The sequence below is a fragment of the Neolamprologus brichardi genome, chromosome 10 (assembly GCF_056152115.1).
Source record: "Neolamprologus brichardi isolate AB-2024 chromosome 10, ASM5615211v1, whole genome shotgun sequence".
In the NCBI taxonomy this organism is placed as follows: domain Eukaryota; kingdom Metazoa; phylum Chordata; class Actinopteri; order Cichliformes; family Cichlidae; genus Neolamprologus; species Neolamprologus brichardi.
This window is the reverse complement of record NC_142113.1, coordinates 21605001-21624031: the sequence shown is the minus strand read 5'-3', so window position 1 is coordinate 21624031 and position 19031 is coordinate 21605001. Positions and strand designations below refer to the sequence as shown.

General features: G+C 38.2%; 1 protein-coding gene across 2 annotated transcripts in view; it reads right to left on the bottom strand.

The window, feature by feature from the left end:
* Window positions 1–19031, bottom strand: part of rad50 (RAD50 homolog, double strand break repair protein) — a 30389-nt gene that overhangs the window by 11101 nt on the left and 257 nt on the right. For both annotated transcript variants that reach the window (XM_087847410.1, XM_087847411.1), the window contains exons 2-24: window positions 18378–18515; window positions 18119–18202; window positions 17555–17706; window positions 17237–17422; window positions 16948–17152; window positions 15773–15901; window positions 14934–15099; window positions 14631–14689; window positions 14339–14473; window positions 13886–14092; window positions 12226–12408; window positions 11788–11945; window positions 11497–11672; window positions 10412–10649; window positions 7816–8005; window positions 7468–7594; window positions 6677–6870; window positions 6296–6406; window positions 5863–5955; window positions 5494–5607; window positions 5222–5349; window positions 4945–5046; window positions 3032–3154 (exon numbers count right to left, since the gene is read on the bottom strand). In XM_087847410.1, the coding sequence (XP_087703536.1) occupies window positions 3032–3154; window positions 4945–5046; window positions 5222–5349; window positions 5494–5607; window positions 5863–5955; window positions 6296–6406; window positions 6677–6870; window positions 7468–7594; window positions 7816–8005; window positions 10412–10649; window positions 11497–11672; window positions 11788–11945; window positions 12226–12408; window positions 13886–14092; window positions 14339–14473; window positions 14631–14689; window positions 14934–15099; window positions 15773–15901; window positions 16948–17152; window positions 17237–17422; window positions 17555–17706; window positions 18119–18202; window positions 18378–18506 (3389 nt within the window). In that variant the 5' untranslated portion in view covers window positions 18507–18515. The remainder of the gene's footprint in view (window positions 1–3031; window positions 3155–4944; window positions 5047–5221; window positions 5350–5493; window positions 5608–5862; window positions 5956–6295; window positions 6407–6676; window positions 6871–7467; window positions 7595–7815; window positions 8006–10411; window positions 10650–11496; window positions 11673–11787; window positions 11946–12225; window positions 12409–13885; window positions 14093–14338; window positions 14474–14630; window positions 14690–14933; window positions 15100–15772; window positions 15902–16947; window positions 17153–17236; window positions 17423–17554; window positions 17707–18118; window positions 18203–18377; window positions 18516–19031) is intronic.

Sequence of the window (19031 nt, the reverse complement as noted above, 5' to 3'; positions counted from 1 at the left end):
TCAAAAGTTTGGACACATGTCATTTTATTGTTTTTTTTCTTATTTTCATGACTATTTACATTGTAGATTCTCACTGAAGGCATCAAAACTACGAATGAACACATATAGAATTATGAAGTAAACAAAAAGTGTGAAATGACTCAAAACATGCTCAATATTTTAGATTCTTCAAAACAGCCACCCTTTGCTTTGATTGCTGCTTTGCACACTCTTGGGATTCTCTCCATGACTTTCATGAGGTAGTCACCTGAAATGGTTTTCCAACAGTCTTTAAGGAGTTCCTAGACATGCTGAGCACTTGTTGACCCTTTTGCCTTCACTCTGCAGTCCATCTCATCCCAAACCATCTGAATTTTCCACAGGTGACTGTGGAATGTTGCAGGATGCTTTTGTAGCCATGCTGATTCAGTGTGCCTTCAATTTTGAACAAATTCCCAACAGTGTCACCAGCAAAGCACCCCCAACCATCACACCTCCATGCTTCACGGTAGGAACCATGCATGTAGTGACCATCCGTTCACCTTTTCTGAGTCGCACAAAGACATCGGGGGTGGAACAAAAAGATCTCAAATGTGGACTCATCAGACCAAAGCACAGATTTCCACTGGACTAATGTCCATTCCTTGTTTTTCTTGGTCCAAGCAAATCTCTTTTGCTTGTTGCTTTTCCTTAGTAGTGGTTTATTAGCAGCTATTTGACTATAAAGGCCGGATTTGCACAGTCTCCTCTGAACATTTGATGTTTAGAGGAAACTGCTTCTAGGACTCTTTATCCTCAGCAGTAGAGGTAACTCTTGGTCTTCCTTTCCTGGGCTGGTCCTCATGTGAACTGGTTTTGTCATAGCATTTGATGGTTTTTGTGACTACACTTGGGGACACATTCAAAGATTTAGCAATTCCCTGGACTGACTGACCTTCAGTTTCTAAAAGTAATGATGGGCAGTTTTTTTACTTAGCTGATTGGTTCTTGCCATAATACAAATTCTAACATGTCTTGACACATGCTCAATCACCCAGATAAGTAAATGTCAAAAGGTTGCTTCTGTTTGTCTGGATAGAACGTTTTCATTAGGAGAAACATTCCGTCACTCATCCAAGTGACTTCTTCAGTCTCAGCTGACTGCAGGTTTCCCCAACCTTATAAACAGTACATTTATACAATGACTGAAACTGAATGGACAAATGGCTGTGAGGTCAGTTCCTTGATCATTAGTTTGCAAATTGTCAAGACCACTAATCAACAACCACTATAACAAAACATTTCTCCCACTGAAAATGCTACATCCAGATGAAAAGAATCAACCTTTTGGGATGAATTCTAACAATTGTCAAATAGGGCTATTAGTTATGTACCAACCTGACTTCTGCACAACACAACTGATGCTCCCAACCCCATTAAGAAGGCAAGAAATCCCAATAATGAACCCTGACAAGGCACACCTGGGAAGTGAAACCATTTCAGGTGACTACATCATGAAGGTCACTGACAGAAGGCCAAGGCTGTCAACAAACCAAGTAGTGGCTACTTTGAGGAATCTAAAAAATAAAACCTATTTAGAGCTTCTTCTTTTTTTTTTGCTACACGACTCCATATCTTGCTTCATATATTTAGTGTCTTCAGTATGTATCTACAATTTAGAAAGTAATTAACTTACAGAAAATCTATTAAATGAGAAAGTGTGTCCAAACTTTTGACAGGTCATGTATGTTACTAGGTCACATTGAGGTTTTTCCCCCCTTCTTTCATTAAACCATCTTGTGACATAAAAAATAATTAATAGACATGGAAAGTTGGTTTGCACTTTCTAACCAGCAGCCATGAGTCCAACATTTTATAAAATTAAATTTTTAGTCTAGATGTTAAGTGTGACTGAAGAAGAACACATCTCAGCAGATATTAATAAAACTATACTTTGATGTGGAAATGAACCTCTCTCTAAGCGTGTTTGAAATTGAAGCAAGTGAATTTTTTTCCCTCAGATATGCATAGATGACCAATTAAGGCCTAACTAGTTAATGAAGTTCTGACACAAGACCTACTAGTACTGTTCAAACTGCAACAATGCAAACAGTACATCAACTCAGAAAGAAAGGTTCCATGTAATGTCTGAAGTTTACAACACCCTGCTTAACTCAACTTTTACAGCCCTATAGTCCTACCACAGCCCTGATGGCTACAAACCAACAGCTCTTGGACATTCCTAGAGAGAGGCTAATACGCAGAGGTGATAGGGCCTGTTTATCTGTGAAACAATCTGCTTTCTCACATTAAAGCTGCCCAATCTCTCAGTCATTTTGAAAACGCTGTAAAAACCTATTTATTTTTACTTGCTTTATCCTGGCTTTTTATTGTGCAAACACAGACACATTTACTTCTATAATTTTTTTTTATTTAAAGAATTTTGTTTTTTTAAACTGAGGTTTGTATATTTATAATTGAGGTTTATGGTTTTTATTGCGTATATCTGTTTATATTTATTGTAGACTCACTTATAGATATGCATTATGTATATTTTGTGTAGCATGTATAGCACTTCTTGATCTCTGATGAAGACTCACAAGTCTCACATTAACAAGTTACTACTCTAATACAAGGGAACGTGTCAAAAACTCTGAACTCCTGACACACATTTCATGTTATTTATCTGTGGTTTTACCCTGAAACTAATCAATCTCATCTGTTTCAGTACGTGTCACCATACACTTCCATTTTCCCAAGCTGAGTAAGTAGCTGACTAAACTGCTTAGCCATGTTTCTGTAAGTGACACCCTCTTATACGTGAGGGAAAAGCACAAAAATCTGCACAAGATAGAACTGCAATAATTTGCATCAGTTGACACTGTCATTTCCTGTTGACATTGCAAAGTATCACAAAATATGGTAGAAATCTTTCTTTATTCAACAAAGCTGTCAAATGAAAACGATTTACAGAATTTTAAAAGAAGACCATAAATCAGATGTTATGTATGGAGAACTATTTTTTGTTAATAACCACAAGCTGTATATATGCATATGTTAGGACAAAACTTACTGATCAAGAGCCTTGTAGTAGAGATCCAGGTCCTTAATAACCAGTTCTGTGGTCCTCATTGTAATCATCTTGTTTCTGTAGCGCTCATCAGCTTTGTCATACTGATCCTCTCGCAGCTCTTTCCTGTAAGCAATAATTTCAAATTGCACTTTTAGTTTAATGATAAATCATGAATAATAGAGAATGACATGGTTTTCTGTTACTGTTTCTCAACATTACCCAGGGCTTTGATAACTGCATTTTTTTTTTAACTTAAACCACTTTTAGTACACTAGGACACGTCAGTACTACAGCATTGTTTAGTTAAAAGACCATGTCAGTTGTCTAACGCAGTGGTCCCCAACCCCTGGTCGTTTAGTACCGGGCCTTGAGAGTTGAGGCGCAGGGGTGAAATTTGTGGTTTTCAGGGTTTTTATCGTTAACTCTGTTTCCCTGGGTCTTTTCCTGTGTGTTATGAATAAATTTTCTTTTTTTGGTACCGGCTGCACAGAAAAAAATAAATAACTTCCTAGTGCACGATCACCTGTCTTTGCCTTTAAAAGAGTTCGAGCGCTGCTTCCTAATCATAAAAGACCCACGAACTGACACGGAATGGATCTGCGACCCTTTTGTCAATAAACCAGGTGAATCCAGCATGTCTGTGCAAGAAGAAGATCAACTGTTGGAGATCACAACAGGCCTTAAAAGTATGTTCGAGACATCAACTTTGCCGGTATTCTGGATAAAAGTTGTGGCAGAATACCCCAAGATTGCCACAACAGCACTAAAAACTATGTTTATGTGCCTTATGGTTTGCCTACACATGTCAAATTACATGCTTGAAAAGTTGATTTTGTAAGCTGGACTAATTCGCATAGCTTAACATTCCATTGCCTTTGAGTACATTTTTACAATTATTTCATGTTTGATACAGCCCTTAAATACAGCAAAATATTAGTCCAGTTATGCTCCACCACATTCATGTCATTATAGTCAAATGCCAGATCATTCCCAGTAGGGCTGGGCCATATTATACCGTTGAAGGTAATACCGCTGTAATGTTAGGCAATGACAAGAAAATGAAAATTCACCATAGAATGTGGGTAAAACGTGCATGCGCAGTGCCTTTGTATTCATACACACATACAGAGAATGAGAAAGGCTAAAACAGATTGTTGAATGAAACAGATGAACCAGAATTGGTTTGTAAAAATGGTGCAACTTCAGTGATGTGGAACTGGTTTGGTTTTTGTCCATCAGATAGCTCCAAAGCACATTTCTTTGTAGAACATGCAAGCCGCCCGTCGTTATTACCGTATTTTTCAGTTGCAGGCTCAGAAACTGTAAAAATGGGTTGGTGGCTAAGAACCTCTGGGGTCCTAAGATGTACCTTGTGTGCCTTGGTTACTGAACACCTGATCATAGAGGAGAAACTCTTGGACAAACAGACAGAGGTGTATCATAATAGGATGACTTCACACACTCGGCTGCACACTCTATGGTACACATAAGTATTGGTATTAATATTCTGACATGGATCTGAACAATACACAGTATTTATAAATGAAAGCAAATAAAGTTCTAATTCACAGCAGTCCAATCCAGAATATATACAGATATAGCAGAGGTGTTATCGCTGCAAAAATCATCAACAATAATGGTTAATCATGCTGTGTTTTTATTATATGATAACATTTATTTCTACTGAATTAGCTCAACGTCTGTCAGAAAGGAAGATCTATTGGACATTCACTTCTTGTCCTCCTCATTTGTTTTACACAGAACCTGAATGGACAGCTGCTTTTGGGATATCGTGTTTTTCCACAATTTTCCAATCAGTTTCCTTATTTGTATTATTTCCTCATTTTCTGCATGACCATATGTGTATAGAGTAAGCTCTGTATGTGTAAGTGCCGCATATCTGCATGTTTCACCTATAATGCAGTATCTCCTCCTCAAATCCGTTCTGTCGGCCCAATGCAATACTGCGGTTTCTTTTCAAATCCTCCAGCTTGCGCTCTGCTTCACGCCGTTCTCTGGAAAACCACAGAAAGAGATGAAGGGAAGGAATTTAAAATACTACAAACAGCTCTGTAACATTTACAAGTGTCAAGTGTGGCATTTCTGATGTGACGGAGACTGAAACTATTTTAATTGCTTGGTTGCTTCACCAATCATGTGGAAAATTGATAATGGGTGTGGTGCACTTACTTGCGTAGCTGCATGACTTGCATGTTGCCCATGTCCTTCATAAGAGCCTCACGTTTACCCACAACTTCTTTCAACTCCTCAACACGTTTTCTCAATGTCAGGTTGTCCTGTAACCAGCGCTCCTGGACCTAAGATTCATTAAGAAGGTTTAAACTTTTAAAAAGTGCTTGCTGTACTCATGTAGCTAGAGTTAGGCGAATCTAAAATAAAGTTTCTTAACTTCGTTTTAAAGTTACGAAACATGAAACAGTGTTTGCTCTGTTGTCCTGTACCTTTTGAGTGTCTATGTCCTGACGGATGTTTCCTATTTCTTTATTAATTTTCTCTTTATGCTTCTCAGCTTCATGGAGCTGAGTGTTAGTTTCATGGAGCTCAGACTCTTTTTGCTGCAATGATAGGGTCCATGAAAGGGTTAAACACATTCAGAAATAATAAAATCAACACATTTACAGTCAAGCTTCTACAGCTAATCTCACAAGAAACAATGCTAAAGTGCTAAAATGAAAAAGTTGGTGTTTCAAAGTTATATAAAATATATGCGTACCTTTTACTCCGAGGCTACAATTCAATATATGTCACAGAATAAATCACTGGGGGTGGGGGTTGTGATGCATCTTGTGCAACAGTGCCAAACATGTTACCTCTTTGTATTCATCTTTGCCCTCATCGACATATTTAGTGATGTCTCTTTCCAAAGTGGTGATCGCCTTTAATTTCTCCTTAATGGAGCTGATCTGTGAGAAACACAGTCAGAATTCAGACTTGGATGAACAGATATTCACAGTTTATTTGTGGCAGAACAAAGGTCTTACAAAAACATAATGCTCTGTCATTATCTATTAATTTGTGTGTGTGTGTGTGTGTGTGTGTGTGTGTGTGTGTGTGTGTGTGTGTGTGTGTGTGTGTGTAAAATACAAAAAACTATGACATGACATGCACAGCAAATTAAATGGAAAAGAAACTTTAAATGAAAACCGATAACAAGTAATTGCTCCGTAAATGTAAAGTTCTGTGCTGTTTTTTCATTATAGAGAAAGCACGTTCCAAAAGAGACAAAAGTGAGACTGTGTCCACCTTCTCCTGCCCTTCTTCCTGCTTCTGCCTCTTGCGCTCCAGCAACTCTTGTTTCTCCTGCTGTAGCTTCTCCAGAGCGGCAGACAGAGGGGACAGCTGTTCTTTTGCCTCCTGGTAAACCACAAAGTGGAACAGGAAAAAAAAAAAAAAACACACATAAAAAAGGGACAACATAGAAAATTTATAGAAACCATGCAACTAAAAATAAACAATGTTCACCAAACATCTGGTAGCCATATATAATGAATATATAAGACTTGATTGTATGATTATGGTATATTTCTGTTATTTTGTATTATGAGTATGAAAATAAACTGTAAAACATTTTAATCTTCTTGTGAATATAAAATATGTAAGCACAACAAAAAAAGAAAAAAATACCCTGATGTCTCTGGTCAAGGATTGGATCTCAGTGGTGAACTCGGCACACTGCTCCTCCAGCTGCTGCTGTTTCTGCATGTCACTGCTCAGCTGGAGCTTTTCTGCTCGTGTCTCATTCACTGCACTTCTAAGCATCTGTATCTGTTCCTGCTGGTCTTGGATCAGCTTACGTTTCAGCTCCATCTTGCTGGAAGCTGAAAATATACAAAGAGGTAAAGAGAAAGAAAAAACAACTAGCAACTAGAGACACATCAACAAACCAGCCAAGGACCCATATCACACGATTTCCAGCATCTTTGGTCACTGATGACAGGCAGGGTCAATGCATACCATTTTATTCATGAACAACATGCATACAGCGGTGCAAGAGAACAGTTATATGAGAGTAAATCGCATGTGGAACAAAAATGTTTGTAACAATAAATCCAATCAGACACTTAAATCATCGTCAACAGACTGAACATCTTAAACAAGCTAACGAATGGCTAGCAGCCTCGGTATAAGCAACGAATCAAAGCAGTAAAACTGTTTAAGCTGTTTCAGTGAGAAAAGTAATTTAGTGTTTGAGCGAAATCAATAAAACAGCCCTTCTCGAATAACTGCTTCTATATCTTCATACCCGCCTCCCAGTCACACTCCTTACGTAGGTCCTCAGAGCATGATAATTGAGCCAAATTCTTAAATAAAAAAAAGAAAGAAATAAAAGATTTTGAGTGCTAAAGTTAGAAAATTAAGAATGTAAGAGACACAATTTCCCCGTGAATGGATGTGCTTGCTTTGTGTCATCTTACTGGTGTCTAACTTGTGCTGAGTTTCTTGTTTCTCCTGACTGACTTGTTGTGTGGTTCTGGTCAGGTCTACTCCTTGGAGTTTTGCTGCATGCTGAGCGATTTTCCTCTCCACCTCCTTAAGGTCCATCTGAAAAGCAAAAGAAAATCCAAAAAAGGACACTGCTTAAATGGAACTCTAATAACAACATCAATCAACAAGAATAATTTATAGCCAATTAAATATCAGGAAAATAAAGAAGAGAATGAAGAAAGGTGAGAAAATGAAGGCCCACAAAGGTTTAAGCTGGGTAAAGAGAGATCAGGAAAGATATAAGTCCAAGTCCAGAACAACAGGTAGGAGGTTAATACCAGATATCTGTCCATGAGAGAAATGTCCTGCAAGCAGGCCTTGGCAGTTTCTTCCTCAGACATCAGCGTGCCAAGCACAGTCTCCTGCTCCTCCACGTCACCCTTCAACCTCTCAATTTCTCTATTCACAGTCTGTAGACGGTTTTTCAACTCCGGTAGCTCCTTTTCCTGAAGCTGCACAATGGACTGTCTGAGAGACATGACAATGAAAAGTAAATATACTTTGAAAGTGTGACACTTATTAAAAACCTGTATGTACAACAATGTCTCCTTTTTACACCTTGTTATTAAAGTCTACAAGCATATTTGGAGGCACATTTTCAAATATCTGTCACATAACTATGAAAGAAGAGTTTTGGAGTCATGTCGTACGTACACTCGAGTTATTATAATATACAACTGCAAAACATAACAGAATTATTATTCAACATTATTAATAGTTAAAAGACGTCAATCTTCACCCCCAAAAAACCAAATCAAACCAAAATAAACCTTAAGGGCATTTGAGCGGATGGTGGGGATGCGGGGAAAAAAGAAAACTCTTAAACCCCCACAGTTCTCACGATTCATCTTGTGAAAAACCACCTTTTCATCAGTCTCTGTCATAGAAATGGCTGTTAATATACTAATTTATAAACCAATAGTCAACCTTTTGTGATCTGACAAAGTTGAATTCATGTAAAAACAAAAACGCTTTAAAAAGGTGTACTACATCCCACAAAAAGGTAAGTGTTCTCAGACTAACAATTCTGATAAGGTTGCTAACCTCATTTCACTTGAATAAAGGCAGCCTTTGAGAGACTGTGTAATCGCTGGGTAGATTTTTCAGATAACGTTCCTGAATGGCTCAAATCACGTATCACTGACAGGAAATTCTTCATCTTTGGCGGAGATTGAGTATCACTCTGTGATGTTCTACACGGCAGTTGTCATTGAAGTTGACAGTAGTTACATTTCTCACATAACTGTACATGTTGCTATTTACCACCCTTATCAGACAGCATAACATTTGTTACCAAGACAATGATGTACTGAACTATCTGGCCATACATTTAACTGACATTAACAAAATGATTACTGCATTTTATCTTCATAAATAGATTTTCAGAACTTTGCTACTACAGTTTTTGACTTTTATGTCCCAAACTGTGGAATAGCCCACCTGAAAACATTAGGAAAACAAACTGCTGATAACTTCGTGAAACTCTTGAAAGCAAACTGTTGTGTCTATAATGTCTGTTTTTATATGTTATTATATGTTTTACACATATAATATAAGATATCCTGTCCCACGGCACACAGTGGCCATACTATATGTGCTGAAAGGGGACACCTCTTAAACTAGTGTTTCTACTTAACTAACTTAAGTGGAAACACTCGTCAGAGTTAACTAATTTAACATTTAGCTGAGCATTTAATCATCTTATTGCTTCCAAGTTAAAGAGACCTAATAAAAACAAACATCCCTTTTGAGAGACACTTGGCCTACTTCAATGTCCTGAATTTGAACCACAGGCAGCCAAGACATTTGGTGCATTGCAGGGTCACTGAAGACGGGCTTGCCTCATATGATAATGCAATCAAAAGAAAAAGTAATGGCATATCAGATGACTCAGAGGCTCGACTCAGACTCTGGTTGGAAATCACAGCTATAAAAGGTGAATTAATTAAGTATGCACGCATAAAATCAGCTCACATGAACTCATTGGATACATTGTCACACGGCCCTGTAGCAGAATATTCACACCCTTTGATGGATGGCAGCTGAGAAAAGTTTTTCCATCTCCATTGATAAAAAGAAGCAAACCTAATATACAGGCAGCCACAAGGTGGGGCTGAAAACCCTCGAAAAATTTAAGTACGTGACTATTTACATAAGAATATTTGTAAATATGACACTGAAATGTTTTAGTTTTTTGTATACATGTTTCTCTGACTATCATCACACTCACTATAAAAGTTAACATGAAAGGTTGTCCTGACAAGAACAACAAAAAAGTGTCTGTTGACTTACTAAACTATGTTCATCTCAGAGATTTAACACACCCTGTGTGTGTGTGTGTGTGTGTGTGTCCAGAATTTAGAACTATGACACTCTAGCTCCATCTACTGGAAATGAAGGAGAACAAGAGACTGTCCACAGGCTAATTTATTTCCTTGTTAGAAAGAAAAATGGTAACTCTGTAAATTTTGGAAAAATCAATTAAAGATATTTACTTTTATGGTCATTTATTTATTTAAAAAAATCAAACTCAGTATAGGAACCTTATGCTACACAGTCCTATAGACTGGTGTTTATCAGTCTATATGCAGTGCTGCTTAAATGCCTGTTGCTTATTACAACTGGGTGACTACAGAAAAGACATCAGGGATTTGTTCTTTGCACTGTTTTATGGTAGAGTTTTAAATTACTATGATGCTAAACAACAACAGTTCTGGTCTTCTATTTTTTATTACTCTTTATTTTTTCAATTTTTTCAAGTTCTAATATTGTTGAGGGTATCACCTGACATTTGTTTTTTCATTTGTTTTTACTTGAGTTCAGAAGCAGAAAAAAACAATCAAACTCAGATCAGAGACCCCTCTGGTTCAGTACCTCACAGGTTTGAGAGCCACCATCTCATCTTTCTTCCTCTCCTTCCTCTTCAGGTCCTGCTCTGTATTTTTCAGTTTGTCCGGCACCAGGCGTAACTTCGACTGCATGTCGTTGATAACCTCCTGCAGATCAGACTCAGAGGGGAACGTCCGCTGGCACACTGGGCAGCAGGGCTCCCTGTCCTCTGTCAGCTGACTGATGAATTGGGTGTACACTGCTGTGGCTCCAGCTAGCATGGCTATACCAGGACAGGTGCAGAAAGAGAAAATTTATTAATCATTGTGTAATATTTGAATCGCTTTGACAATTATTACTAGAAAAGACGCCAACCAACCACACTATACATTAGGCTTTTAGTTAAAATGGGCATACACACTAAAGTCAAGTAATCACTTCCTTGGTTAACTTACTGCATACCCAGAGAATACATATATAGTTATATTGAATAGGAAATAGAGTTCTTGATTGTGTGATGCTTTTGAATATGTCAACCAATTTTAACAAAGTTGATTCACTCGAGGTTATAGCGCAGATGGAAAGATGCTGTTACATTAATTTATAATGTAGTCAAACGCACAGAAGAGGCATTTAAAGAGCGACACACTGAACCTGTTAAATCCACCCAGCAACACAAAGGATTCTGTATTTCTTTAGAATGAACCTCATCAACCTCTGCAACATCTTATCTACATAAAAGATAAAATGTATATTAATGATGGACATGTTCATCACCTGCTGATCTGCCAAGTTTTAAAGAATAAGTCTGGCACTTTGGCTGTGGCCATCTTGGGTTTTTTTTTTTAGACAAGACATGATGATCAAGGACTAATCAATAAGTAGCTACTCTGCTTTATCCTCATTTTTACACTACATTGGGTTATTACAATGAACTCCACTATATAAAACAGGAATAACAACTAGCAACTTATTGGGAAAGTAATTGTGACAAAGTAAGTTCTATACAAGCAGCCAGAACACTAGTGAAAAAGAGGCATTTTTATAGTTTACAGTTAAGGTCCACACTGCAATTAAGGATCTTGTAAACTCCAAGGTGCCAATTCTAGTTAATGTTTTAGGCCATTAACCTCTTTGTTTGGATATCTTCTCCAGATCTTCTTGCAGTTTGCTCAGGTCCTGGTCTAGATCTTGACTACCACACACATTGAAGAACTTCTCTTCGTCACTGGTTAACTGCTGCTCCTTCTTACGCAGCTCAGTAGAAATGTGACTTTTGTTCTGCTCACTTGAAGCCAAGTCCTTACTGAAATGTAGGAAAAAACAGCAATATAACACCAATCAGTCCCTCTGAAAAACGTCTTTTTAAAAGCATTTTCTTTCATTGTGTGTGCGCTTCAACGTAAATGCATTTTACTAACTTGAGTTTTGCAAGTCTGTCCCTGGTGCTGTTAATTTCCTTGGACTTGGAATAGATCCAGTCCTCCAGCTCTCTCTTGTTGGGAAAGTGGCCCAGTAAGGACACCAGATCCTCACTGTGACGGGACTTGATCTTGCGTACCTGCTCCTCCTTTTCGCCCTAGAAGATTAAAAGAGCAAATGGAGAAATGAGAGTCTACAGAGAAAGGAAACATGATGGGGCAGCTGGCATAAAAGGGAAAGACGAAGAAGGGAAGATGAAAAGCACAGAGAACGAAGGTTAGATTACCATGCAGGGTTACTTGGTTTTACTACCACTACAGTAAAGTTCGGTGAGTTTCTGCAACATTTTTTAACATCACCTTCGAGGGGCTCAACTCTAAGAAAGGCTGCAGTAATCAACATTGACTCTTTTTCTTTAACTGTAGATGATACATTACCTTATCCTTTTTCAGCATGTCCATCTGCGTGCGTGCAGTCATGTGTGTGTTGAGCGTCTCCATCTCTTGATCTAGCTGTCTCTGTTTGCGGTCAAGTTCAGCTTTTTCTCTCTGGAGCTCCGAAACCTCAGCCTTCAGCTCTTCCACGTTGGAGTTCTGGATTGCACTCTGCAGCTCACGCTCCTGAACAGGAAAACAAACATTGAAAAAATGGCATCAATTATACAACAAAAGAATACAGTGTGTCAGCAGTATAGTTCCAGCTAAACTTTCTATGGCAAAAATTTTAAAACTTCATTCACAAAAATGATAATAACAAATTGTAGGAATAATGCACAACTGTTTGACAAAAAAGTTTTGGAACATTATGCAAACAAATCTCTTCGAGAAAGCTCAGGAAATGTATATCTCTCTATCTTACTCCCTTTCTGTGTGTCCTCTCTGTTATTCGAGTGTAGAGCAGGGCGATATGACCAAAAATATTTATCACTATATACATTTGAAAATTTGCGATAACGATATAACTGACGATATAATTGACACTAGACAAAATACTTTACGACTCCACAACTTTATTAGTGCAAAAAAACCCCAAAAAACATCAATATATTTTTACTTAAACAAGCAGCTGTTTTTTATGTGCATTAAAGTTATATAAAAATTTTACAGTGCAAATGCAAATCCTTGCTGACAGTTTAACCAAAAGGCATTTCCAGTGGAAACTGGCCGACATATCCTCAGCATAACCATGTTTAATATCCACAAAGCTTAAAAAGAGGTTATGCACACACAATATGGTAATATTATGTTGAAGCACAGTACGTATCACTCCGTGAGGCTCCTGCCTACAGTAGCCGTAATGCTCCGACAATCCATCAAGTGGTGTGGCTTCGTAGCTTAGCAAAGTCGTACTAAAACATTTGACAGATTTTCGAGTGCCGTGTATGACATAAAATTGTTTCGAGGTCAGTAAACACAACCAGAATTCATACATAAGGCACACGGGATTATAAGGGGCACTGTCGATTTTCAGAAAAATCAAAGGATTGATTTTAAGTGTGCCGTATTTTCCAAAAAACACGGTAATAACGACGGCCCGCTAGCATGCTCTACCAAAAATAGTGCTTTGTTGTGTATCTGACGGACGAAAGCCAAACCAGTTCCACACCACTGAAGTTGCAGCATTTTTACAAACCAGTTCTGGTTCATCCGTTTCATTCAATGATCCGCTTCCGCCCTTCTCATTCTCTGTCGCCGAAATGCTTTTTCCGCCATGTGCGTATGAAAACAAAGGCACTGCGCATGCACGTTTTACCCATATTCTATCGCAATATTTCATTTTCTTATCGTTGCCCAACATTATACCGGTATTACCATGAACGGTATGATATGGCCCAGCCCTATTCGAGTGTTATCACCATTACTGACAAAACATCAAGTTACAACCTGAGCATTGCTACTTCTTTGTCTGGTGTGAATAAAGAGTCTAACATGCTACAAATTAAAAACATTTTTTGAGGGAATGTGTAGGGAGGGCACCAACATCTTTTTCCAGAATAACTGTGTCTAGGTTCACATGCTCTGTGTGTCCAAAAAAAAAAAAAAACAACAACAACAACAACCACCTGTTAAAATTCACAGCAAAACAAAATACTCTCACCACTTTAGCCAATTCATTTTCCAGTTCCTGCAGTCGAGTAGACGAACCCTCCAGCCTCTGCAGCTCTGCTCTGACACTCCTTAGTTCTTGCTGCTTCTTTCCCTGCATGTCTCTCTTCAGCTCCACTGTTCTCTCCAGGCCAGTTTTCTTATCCCTCATTTCATCAATAGACTGCTGCTTCTGCTGCTCCTTTTCCTGCAGATCGATCTTATGACACAAAAGCAAACGTAGGAATAAGGCACCATGAACATGACCTGCATATTTATTTTTGATTGCACAGTCCAAAATTCACGAGTGATGTAAAACTTCTGTGAATATAGTAAGAGTGGAATTTTCAGTGGCTTCTTGTGTTCAGTAGTTAAAGTCTTTCACAAAAGAGAAAACTGCACATGAAATGCCAACATCGTCTTAACAGTTTCTGTCTATATTACTGAATTACTGAGAATTTCTTACCATAACTTGGCTAAGTGTCCCTTTTTCCTGCTCCAGTCTCTGTGTTACGTGACGATGAAAGCTCTCAAGCTGAAGAGCAGTGAAGGGTGGTCGGTCATAGCCCTCCATCTCCAGATAGGTTGACAGAGAGCGAACCTGTGTGGGAAAGGGGAGGAAAAGGGAGGAAAAATATACCAACATGTGTGATTTGTTCAAGGAACAACCTAACATTTGCTTGACACTACTGTGATAAAATTTTCCTAGTCTCTGTCACTTGATTATATTAGAACAACTGCGACTGTGCCCCCATTACCTGAGTGTCACGGTTCCTGATGTTTTGTGTATGGCGGTCAGCTTCCAACTGTAGACGACCTGGGAAGAAGGAAAAACAAAAGCAAAATAGGTGTAAGAAGCTAGTCTTGTACTAAAGAAAAATAAAGTTTATACTGAAAAAAATAGCCTTAATAATACAAATATTTTCAGCTTAATCATTTATTTAGGATTGAGTGTAATATTCTGCCAGAATGCTGGAATATATTCAATTGTGCGTGTGCTTTCACATTCAGGTACAGATGTTTAGCTACCCTGGTAGCACCAGGTGTACAGCTGTGGGTACCTTGTTCAACCAGAAGTTCAGCTTTGATTCTGTTGAGTCTCTGACACTCTCTGCCAGCTCTCTCCAGCTCTTTCTGGCACTCGGTCAGCCTTCGCTCCTTCTCCCTCACTGTCTTCTGGTGATTCTGGTAAATCTCCTGCAGCTCCTCATCTGAACCCTGAAACACCTGCCACACACAGTGAACTGGTTTTAGAGTGGCTCACCGAGTGCAATTAATATAGACATTTGGACCTGCTTTTATAAATGCTTTAAAATAAAAACAGTATGGTGGTAATAAATTTGGTCTTTCACAGTCATAAATCTGCCCCAATTGCTCTGATTCCATATAGTTCAAAGTCCTGATACTGTTAACTATGGGAATAGATCCCATCACCCAACAAACAGAAGTGAAAAGATACAGTAGTCATGCTAGCCAAAGATTAACTGACTCATTGTTAAGTTAAACAATCTCATTCACCCTCTGTAGCTTTTTTTTTTATTTTTTATTAGTTCCTCACTGAAGATAATGACACATCATACAAAGTGGACTCTAGAGTACAATGAGGCAACTGCTAAGCTTTTCCTGCAGAAGAAAATTAGCCTGTGTGGCCAAGTCTGGCATATTTACATAAATACATAAATATAATTAAGCCTATTATAAGGGAGAAAAACATTAATAATACAACCTCATTAACTTTGATCATGCATTTTATTATTTGTCTCATACTTAATTTTTCAGTCTTTTTCATCCTGGCATTCCTCCTTTACGAAAAGTTGTCATTCCTAATTGTTCTTCTGCTTTAGGTTTTTCATCAGAAAATAAAATAAAAATATATATACTACGTATATTATCAAATTACCTGCTCCATTGTTTCCTCCAGCTCCTTATTGTCCTCTTCCATCTGTTTCTTCCTGCTGTCTAAAGCCTTGATCTCATTATCTAGCTTCATCACTTTCCCGAGTTTAAGGTCAATATCCATCAGTCGATTCTGAAAAAGAAATATTAAAAAAAAGAGAAAACAGGACAATTACCATTATACCTTAAATATTATTGTGCTATAAGCTTTATTCAGCCGATTCAGTGAATGAAGTTACTCAAAGCATTACTGGTTGTTCATTTGCAGTGAAATACAATAAACTTGTGACAGACTCCTACAGGGATGTATTTGCAGTGAAATATAAAAAATATATTTGGTCAGTTGATTTAATAAGAATAAGATATTTAAGTTATTTTATATATTTTATCCCCTTCCAAGGTGCTCATTGCACCCATATGCTTTGACACAGGATTTTAAAAAAAAAACCTCAACTCAACGTCTTACACTCAAGAAAAAATACTTGCAAGGTTTGAAATCTGCTTACACCACAATATGTATGCATGTATACATACACTTCATTAGGTAAACCTCTTGCACTGCTCAGTGACACAAGTATGTAACCAGCAAATCACATAGCAGCAATGCATTTAGACTTAGACACATTCATTGCAGACACAGTCAAAACAGCCTGGTGAAATTTAAGCTGAGCTTCAGAATGGAGAAGAAAGGTGATGATGATGGTCTGAAAAAGAGAAAATATCCAGAGACTGGCAGTTCTCTGGCTGATAATGCCTTTTGATGTAAGCGGACAGAGGAGAATGACTGGATTGCTTCCAGCTGATAGGAAGACAACAATAACTTAAATAACCACTTGAAAGCTTTTCTTGGCACACTTTGGACTCCATTGTAACAATTGAGCATCGTTTAAACACCACCGCCTCTCTGAGTGCTGATCATATCCATCCTTTTATGACCACAGCGTGCCCATCTTCTGATGGCTGCTTCCAGCAGGATAAAACACACTGTCACAAAGCTCAGATCTTCTCAAACTGGCTTACTGAACATGGCAATGAGTTTAGTGCAGTCAAATGGCCTCCACCGTCATCAGATCTCAACCCAACAGAGCACCTTTGGGATGTGATAGGATGGAAGCTTGGCCTCATGGATATGCAGCCAACAAATAAATAAATACACAAAACACACATACACCAGCCCACCTCAAGCGGCTCAATCTGGTTCTCTATCTGCTGGACGCTGTCTTTTGAGGCCATTAGTTGGGCTTCCTTGGTTTCCACAGTTTCTCGAATTTGCTGGGCCTTCTCCTTGTTCTGCTTCAGGTAGCGCAGCTCCACCTGACACTCTTTGACTGTCTGACTCTGTTTGAGACGCAGCTGACGCATTGTCTCTAGAGCTTTGATATACCTGATCAGGAGAGAGAAATTGACATGAACAGAAATTCCTTTTAGACTAAAACTGGGTAATGCAACACTTGTGTAGTCCATTTACTTGGTTGCAGCAAAAATGGAGTCAAATTTGTCTTTGAGTGCTTTTCCCTCACTAAGGGGCCAGTTAGACTCTTCTTGGTGGCAGAAGATGACATGATTTAGGACAGGCTTCGACACACCCAATGCAGAAATCATCTCCCGGTCCAGCTCACCACACTTAGAAGACAAGCTGACTCTCTCACCATCTCTGGATGAATTATAATAGACAGTCGCATAAGAAAAAGTTAGGAAACCTTAGTATACAATCCACAAATATTTCTCTTTTTTTTTTAAAACTTTAAACAAAACTTTACATCAGAAACATGAGATTTTGGCTTACTTCAATCTGGTAATGACCTGCTCTAAGCTTTTGAAGGTGTAGCTTTTTGCCTTCTGAGTGCATGACATAGAGCGTTGGATGGTCACTTTCTCTCCCTTGACATCTGAGAATAAGAGGCGAATTTGAGCACGCACGTCCGTCTCATGGGCATCCTGGAATCATATGAACATCGCTATACGTGAATAAAGGTGTAAAAATCATCTGACAAGGACCTGAAGAAGATGTAAAGGCTAAGACTGAATTTTAACATGTTCAGAAAATGCTAAATTTGAGAAATCATAGCAATTCTTAAGGTATGAAGACAAACTAAACGTGATAAAGATATTTAGCACCAAGCAGTTAGGAGTTTTATTGTCATTTTCAAATCAGGCTTTTTCACACACTTCATCCCTGTCTTATGTTTTCCAGTATTAAATTTGCATTTAAAACATATAAAATATTACAAATACACAAACAAATCTGTTGCAAAAAGTAATTTCAGATGCATGCCACACATTATGAGTCTTAAACGTACCACTGCAGTCAGAAATAGAGAAATGTACTTTTAGTTCAACACAAACAAACCTTTGGATCATGAACAAATGCACCTCCTTTAGATCCAGGGGGAAGTTCTCCAGATGTTGCATACTTTAGGCATTCAATAATAGTCTGAAAGCATCAAAAAGAAATGAATACATGACAGCAGCATTTATCATTCTGGAATATTATTCTTCAACTTTTCCTGTAAGCCTTTGGAAAATACAAAAAGTGCTATGTCGACCCTTGTGTTCACTGTCATGTTTCAATAAGTCAAGTATTGCTTTTGTCAGAAATGCTTTCATACTGTTTTCCCCGCTCCATTGGGTCCGACCAGAACAGTCAGAGGAGTGAAGAAAGAGATGACTTGTTTGTCTTTATCCTCAATCCCAAAGCTCCTCACCCCCAGGATGCTCATCCTGTCGATCTTTGACATTTTTGCTTTCTGAAAAAGAAAAGAAGGAGAGGTGATGAAAATAAGACACACAGGGATTCTCTTCCCTGTGAGTGAACAAAATATAGTAGGAGTGACAGGTTATTGGTTTCTTATTGGCAGTAGCCACATTAACAAACAGGTCTTATCAAAAGAATAACTAACATCAGATGACGTGCTCGCTGCAGCGTTTGTTGTTTTCAACTGTTATCAGTTTGTGCTGTGTAACCACTAATCTACACTGACAAGTCTTTCAGCAAAACAAACCTTCCGCTATAATATTTGATGACTTAAAAAGACCCGAGCTGAAAACTGGAATCTTTACCTGTTATGCCAATTAATTTCTTCAACAATAGACTATAATAAAGCTTAACTACAGAGTTAGCGGTGATTAATTATTTCAAAGGTGCTTCGGCGTTCAATAAATTGTAATAAATATTATTTTAGGATATATTTAAATAAAGTAGCTATCTTAGTAACATGTACCCGACGTTCAGTATATTGGGTATATCTGGAAAGCTGGCAGAA